This window comes from Engystomops pustulosus, chromosome 2, assembly GCF_040894005.1.
Source record: "Engystomops pustulosus chromosome 2, aEngPut4.maternal, whole genome shotgun sequence".
Taxonomy (NCBI): domain Eukaryota; kingdom Metazoa; phylum Chordata; class Amphibia; order Anura; family Leptodactylidae; genus Engystomops; species Engystomops pustulosus.
In genome coordinates, this window is record NC_092412.1 from 245,941,345 (window position 1) to 245,968,282 (window position 26,938).

The 26,938-nt window shown below is 43.6% G+C and overlaps 2 protein-coding genes across 2 annotated transcripts; one reads left to right on the forward strand and one right to left on the reverse strand.

Annotated features, from left to right (window-relative positions):
• Positions 1-595: 595 nt before the first annotated feature.
• DNAJC28 (DnaJ heat shock protein family (Hsp40) member C28) lies at positions 596-4,190 on the reverse strand. Its single transcript, XM_072138683.1, has 2 exons — positions 4,090-4,190; positions 596-1,811 (listed from the first exon to the last, which is right to left on the reverse strand). The coding sequence occupies exon 2, from the start codon at positions 1,768-1,770 to the stop codon at positions 616-618; it is 1,155 nt and encodes a 384-aa protein (XP_071994784.1). The 5' UTR covers positions 1,771-1,811; positions 4,090-4,190; the 3' UTR covers positions 596-615.
• Positions 2,049-18,656, forward strand: LOC140117100 (trifunctional purine biosynthetic protein adenosine-3-like). Its single transcript, XM_072133534.1, has 17 exons — positions 2,049-2,163; positions 2,953-3,045; positions 8,055-8,139; positions 8,243-8,391; positions 8,554-8,649; positions 10,269-10,443; positions 11,146-11,257; positions 12,424-12,489; positions 12,630-12,728; positions 14,124-14,211; positions 14,722-14,807; positions 15,864-15,984; positions 16,065-16,254; positions 16,419-16,495; positions 17,740-17,858; positions 18,054-18,252; positions 18,400-18,656. Exons 4-17 carry the CDS (start codon positions 8,247-8,249, stop codon positions 18,654-18,656), a joined length of 1,830 nt encoding a protein of 609 aa, XP_071989635.1. The 5' UTR covers positions 2,049-2,163; positions 2,953-3,045; positions 8,055-8,139; positions 8,243-8,246.
• The last annotated feature ends 8,282 nt before the right edge of the window (positions 18,657-26,938 follow it).

Below are 26,938 nucleotides of genomic sequence, written 5' to 3' on the forward strand. Positions count from 1 at the left end.
GTAAGAATAGCCCTTTTTAGGGCTAATGCTTTACTCCCCTCTATTTTTGCTTAACTTTAATCAGGGTAATATGAAAATTTTCTAAAGAGGCTACTGGGGCGTGGAGTAGCCGGATCTGAGGCTGCACGGCACGGCTACTCAACGCCCCAGTAGCCTCTTTGATCCTCCTACCCAGACATCTTCAGCGCGCAGCTACAAGGAGCTGCGCACACTCGTCCGTGAAGCCGGAGTTCTGAGCATGCGCAAAACACAGGCCAGTGGCTGCGCGATCTCGGCTCCAAAGCCGCAGCTACTGCGCATGCGCAGAACTCCGGCTTCCCAGACAAGTGTGTGCAGCCACAAGGATGAAGCTGCCTGGGTAGGAGGATCAAAGAAGCTACTGCGGCGTGGAGTAGCAGTGCCGTGTAGCCTCAGCTCCGGCCACTCCACGCCCCAGTAGCCTCTTTAGAAAATGTGCATATTTCCCTGATAAAAGTATAGAAAAGATAGAGGGGAGTAAAGAATTAGCCCTATCCTTACATACGTTAGATGCACCTCAATAGGTAGATCCTTAGTGGTAGGTTTCCTTTAAAATTGATAGTTAGACCTTACAGATATAGTAATATCACACTTCTTCTACTCTTTATTTTGTTTATTGGGTTTTCTGAACTTCTTGAGGTACTTTATCAAGTTTAAGACGACCTCTGTGGGGTTGACTTGAACATTGTCCATCTTCTCGTCAGCTTCAGTGTTATTTACCGCATTCATTTCCTCTTTGAGGACAAGAAACGCCTGCTCCGCGCGCCATATCTCCTTCTCCACCCTGAAGTGGACCATCTGTCTGCTCATCAGTGGGACGACCAGGTTAAAGTCATTTATTCTCTTGTTCAGTTTGCTGATGTCTTCTGTGAACTTCTCGCGAATCTCCGTCCACTGCTTTTCCTGCTTGTATGCCATGGGATCTCCTAGCTTTTTACGGGAAGCCACCAAATCTTGTCTAAGTTTATCGATAGTTTCTCGGATCTCTTTTTGCAATACAATCCATTCGGGTTGATAACCGTTATCTATCAATATTCTGTTGAGGTTATGGGTCATGGGGTCAATATGTGGACAAGCGGAGAACTTGTCCAGGGGCTTCCCTTTTCCACTTAGGTTATCAAAATCCCCCTTTGCCATGGACTCCTGGATGAGGTCTTCAACTAAACGCTCTATGGCTTGAGTTATTTTTACTTTTTTGCTGTGTTTTACGTCTTTCGCGACCATTGAATTTTCGGCATACTGTTGTTCCAGCTTCTGTTTCCTAAAATCTAGAACCTGGTCAGTAGCGCGATCCACACGGAACTGCATATACTGTCTCTGTCTTTGGCTTGGCGTTCCAAACCCAACACCTTCATAGTTCAAGTATTGTCTATGCTGTAGGATCTTATAGTCAGACATCTTTTCTTCATCGTCTTCCATGGCCTGAGCTTTCTTGGATTCTTTGGCCAAGTGCGTCAATAGGTCCCTATAGGCTTCATCAATCTGCATGAACCTTGCGGCACTTGCGGTGGATGCGCCACTATCTGGATGGTATTTCTTCGCTAAGGTTTTGTAGGAATCTCTGACTTCTTCAGCAGAACAACCTTCGGGGACATTGAGAACCGTGTAACACTCCTTGATGCTTCGCTTATGTTTGAACGTGGAATAACAACAGAGGTTAGAGATCACATAGCCGGGAAGTTTGCTTGATGTGACAATTAAGTAGAGGGGATTTCTGGTATTCGGAGTTAGAAGGACACTGATTAGTTTCATGGTGGTGATGGTGTACTCAAGAAATCGACCCCTAAAAAAACCTGGGAGAGAAAAATATTTATGAGCATAAAGTAGTAAACAGGGTTCAATATGGTTGGGGAAGGACCATGGGAAGTTGGTTTGAGTCCCTCTGCAATCACCCAGATACCACTTCTTGTTCCATCGCTGAAAGCTATGGGAAAGAGGCTTTAAAGGCACATGTCCTCCTAAGAGAGTTGTCCTCATGGTGCCTTCCACTTTGTCTTTCTTCTCAGAATCTATCCACACTCACAGGAAGAAGAGAGGGGGAGGGGGCAGGATGAGTCATAAGTGCTGCTGCATCTCCTTCTACTCAGCTGAGCTCAGACATGAACAAAGAAGGATGGAAAGTCTGCACAAAAGTACAATACAAAAGTAAGTAGCAGGAGTGCTGAATCACTTTGTGAACGTTCAAGAAGTAACTTATAAGTGGTCAACCACTTTAATATCACATAAGGATAGTGTTTCACAGAATCTGGGATATACTCTGTCAGTTACCGTCAGGATTGTGAGTTTCGAGTTTCATATACACTGAAAGGTTTCATGCACAAGAACGTGTGTTCAAAACGGGCTGCAAACAGGCCTTGTTTGTGGCCTGTGTCAGCCGTGGACGTGCATAGGAAGTGAGTGACTATATTTTGTGGCACAGTCACGGTGCGGTGAGACACGCTGCATGCACTGTGCCACACTGCGACCGTCTTGCACAATAGAAGTGGACGGGAGCTGGCCATAAAGTATGGTCCACAATTGTCTGTGGCACCTAGAAACACATTCCTTAATGCAATATTAAAGGGAAGTTTCTTCTCTTTTGGTATGGAAGTTATTGCTGTTTAAAATGTGCATCCCCCCTTCAGCCTGTCCTCTGCAAGCTGCATGGAGAAGGAGGAGGAAGGAGCTGCAGGGAAGAGGGAGCTGACACATGCAATTTGCTACCAGCAGCTACAGGGACAAGAGGGGCTCATTCAAGGAAAGTGTTATTGTTAGACATTGCATTTTGGTCCAATGATTCTAAAGGTAATTGAGTCACAAAAACATCACAATGGTATTCAAGGTTTGGAGAGTTATGATGATGGTGATTATTATTATCATTATTATTATTATTATGTTCCAGAGGATGAAGATATGATTATATTTGATTGAATGTTGATTTTTTTTTTTTTACAGAATAAATGTAGATTTTTTATTCATGGAAAAAAAGAAGACATCCCCTGAAAATAAGCCATGACCCATACACTTTCCTATTTTCAGAGAAACACGGTAGGTACTATACCCATAGTGCCATACAGAAATAAAGTCATTTCTAATGCCATGTTCTAAGCCAGGCAGCTCCTTGGCACAAATTGGGGTCCAGAACGCACCATTTTATGGCCATCTCAGTGAGCAACACTGAAAAAAGGAATGGTTGGAAGGTATAGAGCTGCTTGTCATGACTGAGGCTGGTTATGTTTGTATGGAAGTGGCTGTATATATAGTCTGTATGTAGTATATGTGGTTGCATGGCAATTTATAAGCCTCAATTCTAATATTAATGAAATAATCCCAGTCCTTATATCCTGTTAGGTTATATGGTCCTCAAGGGGCGACAACCTCTTACCTGAATCCTTCTTTACAAGAACCCCCCCCCCCCCCCTGGACTCCCAATATCATAATCAAACTACAGCTCTGCCATGTTTTTAGTACAGGGCTATAGGCCCACAGTGGGGGGACAGGGACTCCCTATCATTGTAGATTACAGTGATACAAAAAGTCCCTATGTTTAGTCCAGTTAATATTACAACCAAACAGACTGAATACAGCTGTGTGAATGGGAGCTTAGCCACTTGGTGCCCCTATCCTTTGCAGATATACCCCGGAGGTACCAGAAGAAGGGCCTGTTAAAGGGGTAGTCTGATTATAGTCTGTCCATTAGTTGTGTTTTGCCCTCTGCGATCCCCGCTTATCACAAGAATGGGGGTCATTTATATCCCTGATTGAATGAATTCAATGCTTCATTCAATATGGAATGCAGACGCCCCCTATATTGGTGATCAGAGGGGGTCCCCATGGAAGATCAACAAATTATCCCCTCTTCTGCATATGTTCTAATATTAAAGGATTGTACATTTTCATCCGCCAGCCCCCATCAAGATTAAAATCCTAAAAACTAAAGGGCTGTTAGTAAATGGGAAGGGGGGGGGGGGGGGTAGGTGTTCTCTGGGGTCACAGTAACATTGCCCAATCTGCTTCTTTCCCACCCCCCAGCCCTCTATAGGCTGCAGCAGGGCGATATCATGTGTATATATACATGCGGCTAGTTCTCACCTATAACTCCTGGCTGCACAGATCAGCTGTGCGCTCCTCTCCTCTCCTGTGTGCAGACATAGTTGTTGTGCTGAACAGACTTCTGGGAAACGTAGTTCTGGATTGTCTGAGCACAGCGCCACCTGCTGACCATTTCATAAATAGTCAGTTTTTGGGTTGCATCTACTTTACAGAGATAGCAAAAAATTTTGTTTTAGAAGAGATTTTTTTGTGATTAACGTATGATCAGGGACAGATCTAATTGCAAAAAGGGGGTCGTTTATTGATAGACAACAGCGACTAGGTGGATATAGTTTTAGGGTTAAAGGGATTCTCCGCATTGGAAGTGCTCTTCTGAAAATAATACAATAAACTTCTTGGAAAAATGATGGTCTGTAATCTCACCTGTATATATCTATATACACACCTCATAAAAATATCAAATATATCAACAATGATTTGAATACAAAACACATTTTATTAATAATCCACAAAAATCACATAAGTATAATCACCATGACTTAAAAACAACCCATAAAAACTGTCCCTGGTGGACTGCATCACTAGTCCTGAAACAATAATGTCATAAGAGAAAATTAACGGCCAGAAAGGGCACTACAGACAGACAGAAATATATATCCTATTGCAAATAGATACATTGTTGACATAGTAAAATATAGACAATGTAGTAGTCTCAGTCAACATAAAATTGCAACGTGCTCAAATGAAACGTTGTATAATTTCATAACAATGCTGGCAATAATACCCAACATATATATACATAGTAACAGTCAACATGAACAAAAGTGCTGCGTGCTTAAATAATACAATATGCAATTTCAAGAACTAAGCTGGCAATAATATCCTATAAATGTCAATGGCCATGTGTAGTAAAGCCTGGTTGGAAAACACCTGAATGTCAGGGAGCAAAATATAAAGTGCACAGAGCTAAAAAGATCATACATTACCAACCAGGCTGCATCATAATCAGGGAAAATAGTGATGAACCACTGAACCTCGACGCGCATTTTGCCGTTGCTTCCTCAGGGGGTACTGTGATCTCACCTGGCCTTAAAGGGATTGTTCAGAGGTTAAAAAACATGGCTGTTTTCTTCCAAATACAGCTCCTCTCCTGGCCATGTAGAGTATTGCAACTAAGCTCCATTCATTTCTATACAGCTGATCTGCATACCAGAATAAACCATGCTCAGGTGTGGCGCTGTTTTTGGAAGAAAGCTGCCATGTGTTTCAGCCTCCAGAGGTGTTTCTAGGAATATGAAGACCCCCAGGAGCATGGGCCTGGGTAGTAAAATGAAAAGACTGAATACTTACCCCTCTCCTAGTACTTCCAGTTGTCGTCCTGTGCCCGACTAGAGGTTCTGGGGGCCAAGGGATCAGCTTCATCCAATGAGGGGCCTTCATGGACCAGGGGTAGTAAGGTCCCCTGGAATACGGAAGTTACAACCACCGGGATTACCGGTTGGGCACAGAAACCTCAAAGCAGAATTATCAGAGCAACATGGTAGCCGGAGTGGGATTATGGATGTATGAGCTCTCTCATTTTCCAAGACCTGCCCTCTTGGGGTTTCCATATTTATTGGAAAACACCTTTAAAGGGGTTTCCTATTGATGACATATGTTTAGGATTGTTCATGAGTATGAGTTTGGTAGGGAACTAACAACAAGAACCCCCCTGAGTAGTTCATAATAGAGGGGTGCAACAGTGAGCATGGGACAACTGGCCAGAGATCCCACCACTATACCGCATGGTCTCCAACTTGTAGCTTTCTGGCAGCTGGAAACTACAACTCCCAGTATGCAATGTATGTAAATGCTATGAGTTGTAAATTTTTTTCATACCTTGTTTTCAGGAAGGATGATCCCTTTAATTATCACTGAACGTGCAGGAAGCTCTTAGACCAGTGATCACTATTATCACACTCATCTATGTGATTGGTGCTCAGAGCCCAGCAAGGGTCACCCACACCCAACAGCTGAGACTACAGAGGAGAAGGCAGAGCAGCACCTGATTGTAATAGCCACATGCCCCTCTATGGGGCACATTTACTTACCCGTCCCGTTTATGCCGCTGGTGCGGAATGTCCGAAGATGATTCTGAGCTGTCGCGATTCACTAAGATCGTGCACCCGATTTCCTGCATGTGTCGCTTCCCCCGCTGAGGTCCGCTGGAGTTCACCATCTTCTTCCCGGTGCATGCGAGTGCTGATCTTGAGACACAATTTAATTTTTAATTTCCACGGTTTGTCCAAATCAGTCGAGTTGTCCGACGGCCACACACCCCGATTTGTGTCGCATGAAAGCCGGCGCCGATGCGGCCAAAAACCCAGGGCAAAGAGGAAAAATTCGGGAAACCCAACGAAAATGCGTCCGGCGGACCCTTAGTAAATGTGCCCCTATATTTATGGAGTATAACTTGACCCAGAGGGTCGGTCTGGGACTAAAATATATATGCATATGTTTAGTATGCAAAACCTGCTATGAGTTAAAGGAGCTTTGAAATAGTTGTTATGTGAAAGCTATCATGTACACTCAGTTCATATTCTACTTTAGATCTGCAGTAGATTCCTCAACCTTCATTAAATGGGTATTCTCGTCTGGGCACTCACATTTAGTTTAATTAATCTGCCATATATAAACATTTCTTCAATTGGATGTTATTAAAAAAATGTTCCTGTGTGAAGATAATTTCTCATAAATGTAGTGATTTTGTCCCTTAGAAACAAGACTGTGTCCTTGGATACGGCCACCTCTGCTGGAGTGATTGCACAAAGAAACAAAAAGTTTTTGTATATGAAATGTCCGGTTGTTACTACATGTCCCGCAGCCGTCCTGTGGTAATGATCGCTGAATCCTGGTGGTCCGGCATGTCTGGCCACCGCTGCCAGAGTGTGATGTGGTCGTTTCCGAGGAAGCCATCTCGTTTCTACGGGACAGAATAACTACATTTATGAGAAATTATCTTCACACAGGAACATTTTTTTTAATAACATCCAATTGAAGAAATGTTTACATATGGCAAATGAATTTAATTAAATGTAAATGCCCAGATGGGAATACCCCTTTAATGAGTGAAACTTCAAGAGAGAAAATGTGCAGCAGAATGTATATGTTGTGGATCTACATCTTCAGCACACTGGTCAATTTCTGTGTAGAAAAGATTCACAACGTTTAGAAGACATTTGAAAAAGCATTACACTACATGTGCATTCACCTTTACACACATACAGTTACACAGTTCACAAGGCTATTATTTTCACTATGCCCACACATTACATTTTAACACTACTTTGCCTGGTATATGAGTTTCTTGCTTTTCATTTTTTTATCTAGCATCAGCATAGGAAGTAGATTGTATAAAATATTGATGACATTTACAGACGCATTACACCACATGTGCATTCACCTTTACATATATTCATTTATACAGTAAACATATTTTATTTGTCAACAACAGAGGAGGTGGCTTGGAGCTCGACAGACTGTGGACAGACATTCTTTCTCTCAGTCGTGTTGATTTAGAGGTCATCAGTAGGTTCATTGTATGCCAAAAAACTGTGCAGCAACTATGGCAGACCCGGCTGGTTTGGGAGCAGCTAATATATAGAACAGGTCACAACTATAATAATAAAGCATTATGCACACTGGCCGCTAAAACTGAAGCTAGCCCATGACCAGACGCATTAATGTGTATGTGGCCTAGCCAAGTCTTCTCATTCACTGACTGCAAGCAGAGATCTTGAAATGGTGAAAAGTAACAACACAAAGTCTATAAGTAATCAGATTGTAAAATCTTGTATCTGGTCAGAGAAGTAGACGACTGATATTTTTATTATTCTGTGAAATGTTTCCGGTCAATTGGCCAATGAGAAAATTGGGGACAAGCTGAAAGGGCGACTGATCCGTCATCATAAAGGTCACACGAATAAATATTTGTTCCATCGTGTCACACTCTTCTCTCCTCCTAGGATTTCATCAAGTACAGATAGATCCTTCCTTATCTTTCCTCTTAGCTCAACATATCCCGAGGTGTGTGACCCACGTCATTGACAGGTGAGCTGCAGTAACACAGCTCCACCACTATATGGAGCATGGCGCTGTTCCTCAGACTGTGTGGTGATTGGGATATGAACCAACCCTCCGCTCTCCATTGCAGAGACATGACAGACAGGGTACTGGTATTGGGCAGTGGCGGCACAGAGGAGAGGCTGTGCGGGGCGCTGGCACTATCCGCTCATGTAAAGCAGGTTTTCTTTGCACCGGGGACGGAAGGAATGTCCGACAGCGAGAAGATAACTAGATCAGGTAAGGAGACAAAACTTATCATATCTTACCATGGCTTCATCTGCAGCAGAGTGTCAGTGGTCACTGGAGGTGTGGAATTGTATTCATGTACATGTGGGAAAGACTTATTACATGAATGTATATACAGTATATATGTTCTATGTGTTGCTTTATGTCTCACAGCGGTGATAACCTCTAATCCAGCAATCCTAAAGCAGTTCTGTAAAGACCACAACATCAGCCTGGTTATTATCAGTACTAAGTCCCTACTCACTTCTGGTAAGTATAACCCCTATTATCTGCATTATATGTAGGTGTAGTGGTAGCACAACTTGTCTGTATCACCAGCATAACCTGCTTCTGTATTTCACACATAATATATAATACACACAGTGATGTCACAGTACAGGGATAATACACACAGTGATGTCACAGTACAGGGGATAATACACACAGTGATGTCACAGTACAGGGGATAATACACACAGTGATGTCACAGTACAGAGATAATACACACTGTAATGTCACAGTACAGGAATATACACACAGTGATGTCACAGTACAGGGATAATACACACAGTGATGTCACAGTACAGGATAATACACACCGTGATGTCACAGTACAGGGGATAATACACACAGTGATGTCACAGTACAGGGATAATACACACAGTGATGTCACAGTACAGGATAATACACACCGTGATGTCACAGTACAGGGGATAATACACACAGTGATGTCACAGTACAGGGGAGAATACACGCAGTGATGTCACAGTACAGGGATAATACATGCAGTGATGTCACAGTACAGGGAGAATACACACAGTGATGTCACAGTACAGAGATAATACACACAGTGATGTCACAGTACAGGGATAATACACACAGTGATGTCACAAGACATGGATAATACACACAGTGATGTCACAGTACAGGATAATACACACAGTTATGTCACAGTACAGGGATAATACACACAGTGATGTGACAATACAGGGATAATACACACAGTGATGTCACAGTACAGAATAATACACACAGTGATGTCACAGTACAGAGATAATACACACAGTGATGTCACAGTACAGGATAATACACACAATGATGTCACAGTACAGGGATAATACACACAGTGATGTCACAGTACAGAGATAGTACACACAGTGATGTCACAGTACAGGGATAATACACAGTGATGTCACAGTACAGGGATAATACACACAATGATGTCACAGTACAGGGATAATACACAGTGATGTCACAGTACAGGATAATACACACAATGATGTCACAGTACAGGGATAATACACAGTGATGTCACAGTACAGGATAATACACACAATGATGTCACAGTACAGGGACAATACACACAGTGATGTCACAGTACAGAGATAATACACACAGTGATGTCACAGTACAGGGATAATACACAGTGATGTCACAGTACAGGATAATACACACAATGATGTCACAGTACAGGGATAATACACACAGTGATGTCACAGTACAGAGATAATACACACAGTGATGTCACAGTACAGGAATAATACACACAGTGATGTCACAGTGCACAGATAATACACACAGTGATGTCACAGTACAGGTATAATACACACAATGATGTCACAGTACAGGGATAATACACACAGTGATGTCACAGTACAGGTATAATACACACAATGATGTCACAGTACAAGGATAATACACACAGTGATGTCACAGTGCAGGGATAATACACACAGTGATGTCACAGTACAGAATAATACACACAATGATGTCACAGTACAGGGATAATACACACAGTGATGTCACAGTACAGGGATAATACACACAGTGATGTCACAGTACAGGAATAATACACAATACAAAATACATTTCCTTGTTTACGTCTTCAGGATTGATGGATGATCTGTCCAGGTCCGGGGTGAGGTGTTTTGGCCCCACAATGAAGGCCGCACAGCTCCAGGATAACAAGAAATTTGCCAAAGATTTTATGGAGCAGCTCAACATCCCGACAGCAAGATGGAAATCATTCACTAACCCTCACAAAGCCTGCAGCTTCATCACCTAGTAAGACAGGGCCTAGTACCTAGACACAAGTGATGCCAACTTTCCACCATCCAAAGCCTAGCTTCAATAACCTTTAAAGGCTATTAAAGGGGTTGGCCACTTTTTAATAAATCTCTTCCACTAGACATGTCTCTATATTTATATGGACCTGTGTTTTCTGCCTCCTTTAGCTTCAGCCTTTCCCTTTTCTCACCATGCTGCCCACTGCATACATACAGAGCTTTCTCTCTCTCACTGCCCTAGGCTGTCCTCATGGCGTCACCCACTGTGTCTCTCTATTCACTGTCCATTCTCACTGACAGACACAGGAAGAGGGGGAGCAGGATCAGTCATAACTCTGCTGCTACTGCTCCCCCTATTCAGCAGAGCTCAACGTTGTAAACAAAGAACCAGAGAGTCTGCACACAGTACAAAAGTAAGTAGCAGGAATGCTGAATCACTTCATGAACATTCAAGCATTATTATTAAGGAACTTAAGGCACATGGGCAACTTATGTAAAAGTGTGGCCAACCCCTTTATACTGCAGGAAAGAAACTTGGTTCTGGTACCGTGTATAGGCAGGAAATATTAAACCATTAAAAAAAAATTTGACTAGGGAATCCATCATGTTCAGGGTAGTCCAAATCCGCCGCTGATTTTAGGTCAGAGATGCTATAACTGGTATTTATATATTGTGATCTGAAGATTGTATATTATTACAGCACAGACTTTCCCGCTCTTGTGGTGAAGGCCATGACTTCCTCTTCTGGAAGAGACTCTCACATCGCCAGAGATAAAGATGACGCTTGTCGAGCCGTACAACAGCTGACACAAGTGAGTGGTAACTTTGTGATGATCAATGAGGAAAATTTCCACATCTACAGTAAAATAATTTATATTCAGCATTGGGAAAATAGTCCCAGCAAATTCCGGCATGTCCCTCTTCACAAAATGGACTGGATCTTTCAAAACCCTTCCCAAGGCAGATAGCAGGAGGTGGCACTGGGCGCTTCATGGGTGGGTTCGTGGATGTTCATGGACAGGCCTTAAATTTCCTTCTCTGCCCAACTTTAACTAAAGAGAACCTGACAGATCGATTTAGAACCCTAAACCAACCACATGTCTGTATGGATCTGTGGTTTAGTGTCCTAAATTGACCAGTATGAAGGCTGTGGGTTGCGCAAAAATGTAAAATAATCTACTTTTTTACTCACCTACATGTGAGTTTGATTAGACATATCATTGCGCTTGCACCACGCTTGCGCCGGGTAGTATCAAAGTTTATTTTTTTTAATGCACCCTCATAAAAATTTCTACCATAAGGACCTGTGAATGGTTTAGTGTTACAATTCGCCCTGATAGGTTCCTTTATCAAATCCAATATAGAGTAAATGAAGCGTTTCCAGCAACCACAGTGTTATCTATTCATATAGTTTTCCTACTTGAGACAGTAATGATGTCCTGTATAGTCAGTGAACTAAAACCAGCTCCAAAAAAATTTAAAGGGACCAAAGAACTAGCCCCCCCTCCCCAGGCCAGACACCCTGGGGGCATATGATCTCTCCTCTATGAGGATCCTAATACTATAAATAATAAATTATAGTTATCCCCCTTATAATAATCCCCCAAATTATTCTACCGCCCCGGTGATGTAGTACACCAGCCATTGATTGGCCAAGGTAGGTCCTATAACCCCCGACACTTCTAGTCCAGTTAGGAATACAGGGAACAGATGACCACCACAACATTGGAACATGGAGCTGGAGCATGGTTAGTACTGGACACTTCTTCATGGGGGTACAATGGGGTATAAGATATAAACCACTATGATTGTGTAAATTAAGCCATAACATCAATCATGTTTACCAGGTGGAACCCAACCGTGGGGGCTCTTGGGCTTATTTGGAGTATGGTGACACTAGTAGGTGATTGTGAGGCGGTATTTTTTATTCGCAGTATGGCAGTAAGTCATTATGTAGTGAAAGTTGAATTCCTTGCAGGACTGGATACTTGGATCATCAACCACCATAGTAATAGAAGAGCGACTAGAAGGAAAGGAATACATCGTAAGTGGGAATTCTACTTGGTCAATGACCCTTAGTGTTCCGTGCCAAAACCATAAATGAATCTTGTGATATCACTCGATTATTCGGAAAGTGATTCATTCTCCGGTGTTTTTACCTCTATTGTTATTGAACTCATATAGTGTCTGTCTTTGACTGATGGACTTACTCTGGCCCCGTTGCCTTTCGTCCACATCTCAAAACATCAATTACAAGATGATGCATCGCCGGCCATGATCCAGGTAGGACTTGATAGACACATCCAAGGATTATTTGAGGCTTGCACAGAAATATAACCAAACAAGGTGTACAAGGTGTCAAGGTACTAATTTTTAGAGGGCTCATTCTGCGACAGCAATGACCTATCTTTGAGGGCTTCATCCATGGCCAAGGTTGCTCCTCAAGGTTCACACAGCTCACAATTCTTTACAAGTGTTCCTGTGAGGTGGCAATCTCATACATTGGGGGTCATTTACTAAGGGCCCGATTCGCGTTTTCCCGACGTGTTACCCGAATATTTCCGATTTGCGCCGATTTTCCCTGTATTGCCCCGGGATTTTGGCGCACGTGATCGGATTGTGGCGCATCGGCGCCGGCATGCACGCGATGGAAATTGGGGGGCGTGGCTGAGCGAAAACCCGACGGATTCGGAAAAACCGCCGCATTTCAAAAAATAAAAGTGTCGCTTGGGACGCACTTACCTTCACTTGGTCCGGCCCGGTGAACTTGAGTGCGTTCAGATGCTTTTCAGCACAGCAGCGCCACCTGGTGGACGTCGGAGGAACTACCTTAATGAATCCCGGCCGGACCCGAATCGCGAACGGACCGGGTAAGTAAATCTGCCCCATTGTATCCCTTAAGTCCTCCATATACATTAGATAAATCATCTAATGTACATGGTGCCTCCCAAATATTCCCAGGCTATAGATGTTCGATGATATAGGTCTAGAGGGACTTCAACAGCTTAATCCTTTTTATCACTCCATTAATGACAATGGGGCACATTTACTTACCTGTCCCGTTGACGCTGCCGATCCGGAATGTCCAACGAGGATTCGGAGCTGCCGTGATTCACTAAGATCGTGCGTGCAATTCCCTGCATGTGTTACTTCCCCGCTGAGGTCTGCCGTAGTTCACCTTCTTCTTCCCAGTACATGTAAGGGCTGATCTTGCGACACATTTTGATTTTTAAATTCCACGGTTTGTCTGAATCAGTCGGGTTGTCCAAAGGCCACGCCCCCTGATTTGTGTCGCATGCAAGCCGGCGCCGATGTGCCACCACAATCCGATTGCATGCGCCAAAAACCCGGGGCAATTCAGCACAAAAAGGAAAAATACGGGAAACCCAATGAAAATGCATCCGACGGACCCTTAGTAAATGTGCCCCAATATTTTTTCCCAATCCAGTCTCATGCCAGTTTACACAATTATTCGGCTGTGCCTAGTGAGCTATCCCCTCTAGTCTCCACACACCGGTCACAATGGTTGTTGGCCCAATGTCACATGGTGACGGTGTTGGGTCACTTTTATCGTCACAGGACGTGTTAGTGAAACTGTTTTTTACTATAGGTGTAGATGACGTCCCTTATCTTAATATTTTTTTTACTCAGATATGACTAATAGGATCTCTCTCATAGATGTCAGAAAAAAATTCCAAGAAAGTTCAAGAGAACATCCTGCGGAAAGCTATAGATGCCATGAGACAGGAGGGCTGGGGTTACAAAGGTAGGACTCGTATACCAATACTCTATATAATAATCAGATATTACTCAGATCCGTGTGATAATATGTCTCCATTAGGACTATTGTTCCATGCTCTCTTGATTCTTCCAGAGCAACTTCATTTTTAACACATATTGGGGGCACAAATTGGCAATGGGGTCTTGGAAATGTTGGATGTTATTTCTATCAGTCTTCCCCGTCTGGCTCTGTAATATAAATCGTCTCTTGTTGCTCTGATTGGTTGATTGGTGCTAATCAGCTAATCTAAATAAGCAGAGCTTCAGTATAAAGCATAGGGGAAGAGTGGAAGCCTGAGTCTCTGAGCGGTCAAGTTAGCACCATCCAGTCAGCAGACAATTGATAGTGTGGGCATGTAAATTAGGCTTACACAGTGAGGGTATTTAGTGAGTACCTACTTATGGGTGCCCAAAAGTGTTGGCCCCCTTAACCCACTTGCCATGTGGAGGCTCTGCACATATATACATATTCTGGCTCTGTCCATTATCTGAGCAGGTCTCTTTGGAGCCAAGGTCATGATGACGGGAAAAGGTCCGATAGTTCTTGGATTTATATGCACCTTCCAGGACCTGAAGAGCCAGGTAAGGTAATCCTGTGTAACGATTGGTTAGCGACACACCCCTAATATTTCCCTTCTAAATTTCTGCTGCCATCTCTGTACGTAGCAGACAAAGTAGTGGCAGCTGAGAATCCAGGTCATACCAAAAAGTGGGGAACACCCTAAAAAATGGATAAGATGTCAACTTAATTTAATTAAAATTTTTTAATAAAATGCTTACTTGTCTATGTTTTGCCACTGCCCCTTCAGTGCTCTCCGCTGTACACAGAAGATCTATGTACCATTCAGGTCTATGGAGAGGGGAGTAGGAGGAGGATGTTCCTGGGAAAATAGGGGAGAGAATAACCCCTTTTTTAACAAATAAGGAAGATATTTGGCAAAACCGATAGCCAGGGGTGGATTGGCCATCCGGCCCATCAAGAATCTTCTCTGGTGGGCCACTGGGTCCTGGGGCCATTCGGAGAGCAGGTGAGCTGCATGTCTGTGCTCCCTCTCTCATCACTTGCACAGGAATCAGCACTCGGCTTAGGTATCCACTGCTCCGAATATGGGACCTGCTAAATGCTATTAGGAGGCCCCGTACTGACAAGCATACAATATACAGTATCTGATAACTATGTGACCCTGTGAAGTCTATGGAGGGTGTAGTGGGAGGAGGATTCTGTTGGAGATATAAAAGAAATAATACACCCCTATTTAAAAATTTTGGGACATATCTGGCAAAAAAACAGTTTTTCACAAATTAGACACATATTTGGCAAAACTGATATGCGATGTGTCCCTGAAAATATCCATGCAACATTCAAGTGTATGGAGAGGGATGTGGATTCTGCTGGAGCGATAGAAGAGATTATACACTAACAATTTAGAAACCTATTTAGCCAAACTGAACTGCTTGGTGTCCCTGAGTAGAGAAGAGCGGATCTGACGTTCGTGTTCCGGACATATTTGCGGCTGAACCTGTACCCCGAACGCAGGGTTTGCTCATCTCTATCCCTCACATGTACAACCCCTAAATGTTGCATTAGACAGGTAATTGGTGGATACAATGCACATGGTATCACTTTGTCCCCTGCAGATGATTGTTCCTCTATTGAAGCCGGATCTATATGAAGTCATCCAGTCGGCCATTGAGGAAAAACTCTCTTCTCATGCAGTGATGTGGGAACTAGCGTCCATGACAAAGATGGACAACTGCGGTAAGTGAATTCCCAAGACGTGAGTCTATACATTGGGCACATGCCTCATAGAGAATGTAGAAAACACTAAAAATTTGTAGGTCCAGGTACCACAGCCAAACATCGGGATCATGATGCGGGAAATACGAGCGCCAAGCCGGTATCTGATGTATCTGAGTCCTGTGGAGTTATAGACGCTGCTCCGGCTGGAGTCGCCAAGTGCAACAAAGTGGTGGCATTTCCCGGAATGGCTTTTAGGAAAGACTATCCATCTGTAACTCAGAGAAGGAGGTAGGAGTAGAAATCCAAATTTTTCATTTTTTTCACTAAAATAATGGATTTATATACAGCTGAAACCAGTATAAACCTTTCACTTTTTAGGGCAATTAGGATTACAAATATTTTATAAAAAAAGGTTTTTTTAAAAAGGTTATTGTTTCTTTTCCTGAATATAGACATAAAATACACTGCCCCGAAGAGACCCACACAAAGAATGATTCATTTTCAGATGACGCATGGGCAGGACCCACAGGTACAACTTCTGGGATCTAAAATTTGATACGTACAAGAATAAAGTACATTATGGTAAGAGATATTACCATAGGAAATTAATTCTCTACCATTGGAAAGATAGAGAGCCACCTAAGACGATTGAATGGGAAGTAAGGTTTGATCTTGTTTGCCATGCAGATAGGCAGGAGGCACTAGAAAAAGGTTATAAGGCAGAGAGGGTCTGGGACCCTTTAGACCACAGCCTGGACCTTTGTATTAGTAGTAGACTGTACACTAAACTTCTAAATATATTTAGACCCCAGACTGGACCTCTGTATTAGTATCAGACCCTATATTTAGACCACAGACAAGACATTTATATTAACATAAAAACCAAGACTAGACACCTAAATATATTTAGATCTCAGACCAGACCCTTATATTAACAATCAGACCCAAAACTAGATTCCTAAATAAATCTAGACCACAGACAAGACACTAACATTAACATCAGATCCAAGACTAGACTCCTAAATATATTTAGATCCCAGGCCACTCTTTACTATTAACATCAAACCCAAAACTAGGCTCCTAAATATATTTAGACCACAGAAAAGACACTTATATTAACATCAGACCCAAAACTAGACTCCTAAATATATTTAGACCACAGACAAGACACTTATATTAACATAAGACCCAAGACTAGACTCCTAAATATATTTAGATCCCAGACGAGACCCCTATATTAACATCAAACCCAAAACTAGGCTCCTAAATATATTTAGATCCCAGATCAGACCCTTATATTAACAATCAGACCCAAAACTAGACTCCTAAATATATTTAGACCACAGACAACATAGTTACATTAACATCAGATCCAAGACTAGACTCCTAAATATATTTAGAACTCAGACCAGGCTTTAATATTAACATAAAAACCCAAAACTAGGCTCCTAGATATATTTTAATTTTAGACCAATTTTCAGAGTCAGACAGAACATTAGACTCCTAAATATATTCAGACCCCAGACTAGACGTCTATATTAGTATCTTACTGTAGACTAGACTCCTAAATATAATTAGACCACAGACTGGAACTCTGTATTAGTATCAGACCCTAGATTTGATTATTGAATATATTTAGACCCCAATACAGACCATTATATTAACATCAGACCAAAGACTAGATATATAAGACCCCAGACCAGATCTCTTTATTAGTGTGAGGTACAATGTCAGATCTCTATATTAATTAAAGATCATCTCCATCATTTTTAGTGTCGAAAAATATCCATCAACCTGTTGGAAGAAAAACTAGATACTTTGAAATAAACACAGCTCCATACAAGGATCCGGTGTTTGTCCATTCATCCAGAAGCATCGGAGACAAGATAAAGGTGAGGGGGTGAATTATAGAGGAATATATGATGTTAATAATATGAAACGTTAAAAATTTGGTCCGAAAACAGACCCAAATAGTCTGGACATCCCCTTTAATCACACCGTTCACGGACAGTGGCTCTAATGAAATAATAACATGAACTAAAAGTATAATATTGTCTTAGCAGATGTGTTTCTCTGCTTTATCCTAGGTCGCCCTGGCTTGTAATCTGCATAAATCGGCAGCACAAAGCCTGGTGACCACTTGTATGAATGACCTATTAGCCCAAGGAGCTCAGACCCTATATTTCGTGGCGCGGTGCGATTGTGGACAACTCTCTACGGATGTGACTGAGGCCATAGAAGAGGGACTGGCATTGGGTTGTAGACTAACTGGGGCCACAGTACTAGGTGAGAACATAGGTGCTCATCAACACAGGAACGGTAACAAGGTTTGGGATCCTAAACCCAGCAGCATGAAGGCCGGATGGCTTTTTATGGGGCCCAAACCTATTGACTGTCTAAAGGTTTATTTTTGACCCTTTTACCTCTACTTAGAAAATGAACTGAAGCCACCTCTGGACGTTTATACGGATGGCAGCTACCACTTATCTGGATTTGGCCTTGGAATAGTGGAGCGCGATCACACATTACTACGTCCGGATCAGATGAGAGCAGGAGACTTGATTTTAGGGATACGGTCACCGGGATCATGTAGCAGCAACGACCTGTCTCTTCTAACAGACCTCATGAAAAGTCACTCCATACAGTATACATCAGTACTGCCGATGGGCAGGGGCGGACTGGGAATTTAAAATGGCCCTGGAAAAAACTGTAAAAGCGGCCCCATTTTATGGGCGGAGTCAAAGACAAGTGGGTGTGGTCAGACAATATGGGTGGGGTCATAACCGACAAATTGTTGGTATATATATAATAACACATTTAATCCTGCCTTCTTTATACAAAATAAAACTACTAAAATACGTTTTCCCACATACAAGCTAACTATCTATAATCCTGCCCCCTATGTACAAAAATAGAACTACCGTACTATAATACTGCCCAATATGTACAGGAATAGAACTACTATAATACTGCCCCTATGTACAAGAATATAACTACTATAATTCTGCCCCCTATGTACAAGAATATAACTACTATAATACTGCCCCCTATGTACAAGAATATAACTACTATAATACTGCCCACTATGTACAAGAATATAACTACTATAATACTGCCCCTATGTACAGGAACATACATACTATAATACTGCCCCCTATGTACAAGAATATAACTACTATAATACTGCCCCCTATGTACAAGAATATAACTACTATAATACTGCCCCCTATGTACAAGAATATAACTACTATAATACTGCCCCCTATGTACAAGAATATAACTACTATAATACTGCCCCCTATGTACAAGAATATAACTACTATAATACTGCCCCTATGTACAGGAATATACATACTATAATACTGCCCCCTATGTACAAGAATATAACTACTATAATACTGCCCCTATGTACAGGAATATACATACTATAATACTGCCCCCTATGTACAAGAATATAACTACTATAATACTGCCCCCTATGTACAAGAATATAACTACTATAATACTGCCCCCTATGTACAAGAATATAACTACTATAATACTGCCCCCTATGTACAAGAATATAACTACTATAATACTGCCCCAATGTACAAGAATATAACTACTATAATACTGCCCCCTATGTACAAGAATATAACTACTATAATACTGCCCCTATGTACAGGAACATACATACTATAATACTGCCCCCTATGTACAAGAATATAACTACTATAATACTGCCCCCTATGTACAAGAATATAACTACTATAATACTGCCCCCTATGTACAAGAATATAACTACTATAATACTGCCCCCTATGTACAAGAATATAACTACTATAATACTGCCCCCTATGTACAAGAATATACATACTATAATACTGCCCCCTATGTACAAGAATATAACTACTATAATACTGCCCCCTATGTACAAGAATATAACTACTATAATACTGCCCCAATGTACAAGAATATAACTACTATAATACTGCCCCCTATGTACAAGAATATAACTACTATAATACTGCCCCTATGTACAGGAACATACATACTATAATACTGCCCCCTATGTACAAGAATATAACTACTATAATACTGCCCCCTATGTACAAGAATATAACTACTATAATACTGCCCCCTATGTACAAGAATATAACTACTATAATACTGCCCCCTATGTACAAGAATATAACTACTATAATACTGCCCCCTATGTACAAGAATATACATACTATAATACTGCCCCCTATGTACAAGAATATAACTACTATAATACTGCCCCCTATGTACAAGAATATAACTACTATAATACTGCCCCCTATGTACAAGAATATAACTACTATAATACTGCCCCCTATGTACAAGAATAGAACTACTATAATACTGCCCCCTGTGTACAAGTATATAACTACTATAATACTGCCCACTATGTACAGGAATATAACTACTATAATACTGCCCCCCATGTACAAGAATATAACTACTATAATACTGCCCCTATGTACAAGAATATAACTACTATAATACTGCCCCTATGTACAGAAATATACATACTATAATACTGCCCCCTATGTACAAGAATATAACTACTATAATACTGCCCCCTATGTACAGGAATATAACTACTATAATACTGCCCCCTATGTACAGGAATATAACTACTATAATACTGCCCCTATGTACAAGAATATAACTACTATAATACTGCCCCCTATGTATAAGAATATAACTACTATAATACTGCCCCCTATGTACAGGAATATAGCTACTATAATACTGCCCCCTATGTACAAGAATATAACTACTATAATACTGCCCCCTATGTACAAGAATATAACTACTATAATACTGCCCCCTATGTACAAGAATATAACTACTATAATACTGCCCCAATGTACAAGAATATAACTACTATAATACTGCCCCCTATGTACAAGAATAGAACTACTATAATACTGCCTCCTATGTACATGAGCACTTTACATAGAGGGGATGGCAGCAGTCCTGTGTAAGAAAACAAAGGTGGTCAGGCTGCAGCAGGCCATCGTAAAATATGGACCTATGGGGTGCAGCAGACCTGTGTAATTTATCCACATGGCTGCTGCACCCCATGGCAGCATATTATATGCAGGAATGCTGCGCCAGGCCTCCATATCTTTCCTTCCACAGGACTTCTGTTTCTACCTCGTGTAAAGCAGAAAGTGTCACACTTTGTACAGGATTGTCAGAAGTGACATTTAGCTACTCACAGGTGATGATCATCTCCATCAGGTATAAAAGTGCACTGATTCTCCAGGCCTTCACTTGTCCATAAAGAATTCACGCTCACGTTTAGTTGCTTCCTTGCAGCTCCTCTGTGAGCCTAAAGACACTACAGTCACTTACACTATGGTGTCACCTGAATAACACTGTGCTCCTAAGTAATATATATATACCCCTCACACCACAACTGACCACACTGTGCCCCCACATATATCATATATACCCCTCACACCACAACTGTACACACTGTGCCCCCACATATATCATATACACTCCTCACACCACAACTGCCCACACTGTGCCCCCACATATATCATATACACTCCTCACACCACAACTGCCCACACTGTGCCCCCACATATATCATATATACCCCTCACACCACAACTGACCACACTGTACCCCCACATATATCATATATACCCCTCACACCACAACTGACCACACTGTGCCCCCACATATATCATATATACCCCTCACACCACAACTGAGCACACTGTGCCCCCACATATATCATATATACCCCCACACCACAACTGACCACACTGTACCCCCACATATATCATATACACTCCTCACACCACAACTGCCCACACTGTGCCCCACATATATCATATATACCCCTCACACCACAACTGACCACACTGTGCCCCACATATATCATATACACTCCTCACACCAAAACTGACCACACTGTGCCCCCACATATATGATATATACCCCTCACACAACAACTGACCACACTGTGCCCCACATATATCATATAGACTCCTCACACCACAACTGCCCACACTGTGTCCCCACATATATCATATATACCCCTCACACCACAACTGACCACACTGTGCCCAAATATATATCATATGTACCCCTCACACCACAACTGACCACACTGTGCCCCCACATATATCATATATACCCCTCACACCACAACTGACCACACTGTGCCACCACATATATCATATATACCCCTCACACCACAACTGACCACACTGTGCCCCACATATATCATATACACTCCTCACACCACAACTGCCCACACTGTGCCCCACATATATCATATACACTCCTCACACCACAACTGCCCACACTGTGCCCCACATATATCATATAGACTCCTCACACCACAACTGCCCACACTGTGTCCCCACATATATCATATATACCCCTCACACCACAACTGACCACACTGTGCCCCCACATATATCATAAATACCCCTCACACCACAACTGACCACACTGTGCTCCTCACATATATATCATATATACCCCTCACACAACAACTGACCACACTGTGCCCCACATATATCATATAGACTCCTCACACCACAACTGCCCACACTGTGTCCCCACATATATCATATATACCCCTCACACCACAACTGACCACACTGTGCCCAAATATATATCATATGTACCCCTCACACCACAACTGACCACACTGTGCCCAAATATATATCATATGTACCCCTCACACCACAACTGACCACACTGTGCCCAAATATATATCATATATACCCCTCACACCACAACTGACCACACTGTGCCCCACATATATCATATATACCCCTCACACCACAACTGTGCACACTGTGTCCCCACATATATCATATATACCCGTCACACCACAACTGTACACACTGTGTCCCCACATATATCATATATACCCCTCACACCACAACTGACCACACTGTGCCTCCACATATATCATATATACCCCTCACACCACAACTGACCACACTGTGCCACCACATATATCATATATACCCCTCACACCACAACTGCCCACACTGTGCCCCACATATATCATATACACTCCTCACACCACAACTACCCACACTGTACCCCACATATATCATATATACCCCTCACACCACAACTGACCACACTGTGCCCCACATATATCATATACACTCCTCACACCAAAACTGACCACACTGTGCCCCACATATATCATATAGACTCCTCACACCACAACTGCCCACACTGTGTCCCCACATATATCATATATACCCCTCACACCACAACTGACCACACTGTGCCCCCACATATATCATAAATACCCCTCACACCACAACTGACCACACTGTGCTCCTCACATATATATCATATATACCCCTCACACCACAACTGACCACACTGTACCCTCACATATATTATATATACCCCCACGCCACAACTGACCACACTGCGCCCCCACATATATCATATATATCCCTCACACCACAACTGACCACACTGCGCCCCCACATATATCATATATAACCCTCACACCACAACTGACCACACTGTGCCCCACATATATCATATATACCCCTCACACCACAACTGTACACACTGTGTCCCCACATATATCATATATACCCCTCACACCACAACTGACCACACTGTGTCCCCACATATATGATATATACCCCTCACACAACAACTGACCACACTGTGCCCCACATATATCATATAGACTCCTCACACCACAACTGCCCACACTGTGTCCCCACATATATCATATATACCCCTCACACCACAACTGACCACACTGTGCCCAAATATATATCATATGTACCCCTCACACCACAACTGACCACACTGTGCCCCCACATATATCATATATACCCCTCACACCACAACTGACCACACTGTGCCCCACATATATCATATACACTCCTCACACCAAAACTGACCACACTGTGCCCCACATATATCATATAGACTCCTCACACCACAACTGCCCACACTGTGTCCCCACATATATCATATATACCCCTCACACCACAACTGACCACACTGTGCCCCCACATATATCATAAATACCCCTCACACCACAACTGACCACACTGTGCTCCTCACATATATATCATATATACCCCTCACACCACAACTGACCACACTGTACCCTCACATATATTATATATACCCCCACGCCACAACTGACCACACTGTGCCCCACATATATAATATATACCCCTCACACAACAACTGACCACACTGTGCCCCACATATATCATATAGACTCCTCACACCACAACTGCCCACACTGTGTCCCCACATATATCATATATACCCCTCACACCACAACTGACCACACTGTGTCCCCACATATATCATATATACCCCTCACACCACAACTGTCCACACTGTGTCCCCACATATATCATATACACTCCTCACACCAAAACTGACCACACTGTGCCCCCACATATATCATATATACCCCTCACACCACAACTGACCACACTGTGCCCTAGGATAAATTATGAACCCAGTAATGCAAGTGATCAAAGGCCGTACAGATTTCAAAAAGGTAGCAAAGAAAACATCAGCTCATCCCGCAAAAATGCACATCTTTACACAGTCCCGTACACCCAGAGGTCGCACTAAGATATTTCTAGAAGGGTAATATTACTCCTCTTACTACTTTTGAGGAGTATATTTGGCCGGGGAGGAGTATGAAATTTTCAGTAATACATATATATATAACTCATGGCGGTATAGAATGGTGATAGATGCTAATTATATAATCATGTGTCAGTGTCTTCTGTGATTAAATTGAGGCAGTTGTAGTGATGTTACATTATGCATTGCCCAGACTGGAGCTGACGCCACCAACCCCCCCCCCCCAACCAGACTGCGACTGCAGCCACCAAAACCTCCCACCACCAACCTGTGACTGCAGCCACCAAAACCTCCCACCACCAACCTGTGACTGCAGCCACCAAAACCTCCCACCACCAACCTGTGACTGCAGCCACCAAAACCTCCCACCACCAACCTGTGACTGCAGCCACCAAAACCTCCCACCACCAACCTGTGACTGCAGCCACCAAAACCTCCCACCACCAACCTGTGACTGCAGCCACCGAAACCTCCCACCACCAAACTGTGACTGCAGCCACCAAAACCTCCCACCACCAAACTGTGACTGCAGCCACCAAAACCTCCCACCACCAAACTGTGACTGCAGCCACCAAAACCTCCCACCACCAAACTGTGACTGCAGCCACCAAAACCTCCCACCACCAAACTGTGGCTAACGCCACTGACACCAAACACCAAGACTGCAGCCGACGCCGCCGAACCCCAGTGGCCAGCTGATACTGCACATCCATGATGGTTGCTTTGTAAAAAGCTTTTTTTTTTTTTTTTAAAGAAATTTTATTTCATTTTTTTTTTTGTGTGTGGGGGGGGGGCGTTTTTTCATTATTGTCATTTTTTGCCACCTGTGCACCCGCCAGACATGCAGCCCCACGTAACACACACCTCATGCCACCTCAGCACCCGCCAGACATGCAGCCCCACGTAACACACACCTCATGCCACCTCAGCACCCGCCAGACATGCAGCCCCACGTAACACACACCTCATGCCACCTCAGCACCCGCCAGACATGCAGCCCCATGTAACACACACCTCATGCCACCTCAGCACCCGCCAGACATGCAGCCCCACGTAACACACACCTCATGCCACCTCAGCACCCGCCAGACATGCAGCCCTACGTAACACACACCTCATGCCACCTCAGCACCCGCCAGACACACACCTCATGCCACCTCAGCACCCGCCAGACATGCAGCCCTACGTAACACACACCTCATGCCACCTCAGCACCCGCCAGACATGCAGCCCCACGTAACACACACCTCATGCCACCTCAGCACCCGCCAGACATGCAGCCCTACGTAACACACACCTCATGCCACCTCAGCACCCGCCAGACATGCACCCCCACGTAACACACACCTCATGCCACCTCAGCACCCGCCAGACATGCAGCCCCACGTAACACACACCTAATGCCACCTCAGCACCCGCCAGACATGCAGCCCCACGTAACACACACCTCATGCCACCTCAGCACCCGCTAGACATGCAGCCCTACGTAACACACACCTCATGCCACCTGAGCACCCGCCAGACATGCAGCCCCACGTAACACACACCTCATGCCACCTGAGCACCCGCCAGACATGCAGCCCCACGTAACACACACCTCATGCCACCTCAGCCCCCGCCAGACATGCAGCCCCACGTAACACACACCTAATGCCACCTGAGCACCCACCAGACATGCAGCCCTACGTAACACACACCTCATGCCACCTCAGCACCCGCCAGACATGCAGCCCTACGTAACACACACCTCATGCCACCTCAGCACCCGCCAGACATGCAGCCCTACGTAACACACACCTCATGCCACCTGAGCACCCGCCAGACATGCAGCCCCACGTAACACACACCTCATGCCACCTGAGCACCCGCCAGACATGCAGCCCCACGTAACACACACCTCATGCCACCTCAGCCCCCGCCAGACATGCAGCCCCACGTAACACACACCTAATGCCACCTGAGCACCCACCAGACATGCAGCCCTACGTAACACACACCTCATGCCACCTCAGCACCCGCCAGACATGCAGCCCTACGTAACACACACCTCATGCCACCTCAGCACCCGCCAGACATGCAGCCCCACGTAACACACACCTCATGCCACCTGAGCACCCGCCAGACATGCAGCCCCACGTAACACACACCTAATGCCACCTGAGCACCCACCAGACATGCAGCCCTACGTAACACACACCTCATGCCACCTCAGCACCCGCCAGACATGCAGCCCTACGTAACACACACCTCATGCCACCTCAGCACCCGCCAGACATGCAGCCCCACGTAACACACACCTCATGCCACCTGAGCACCCGCCAGACATGCAGCCCCA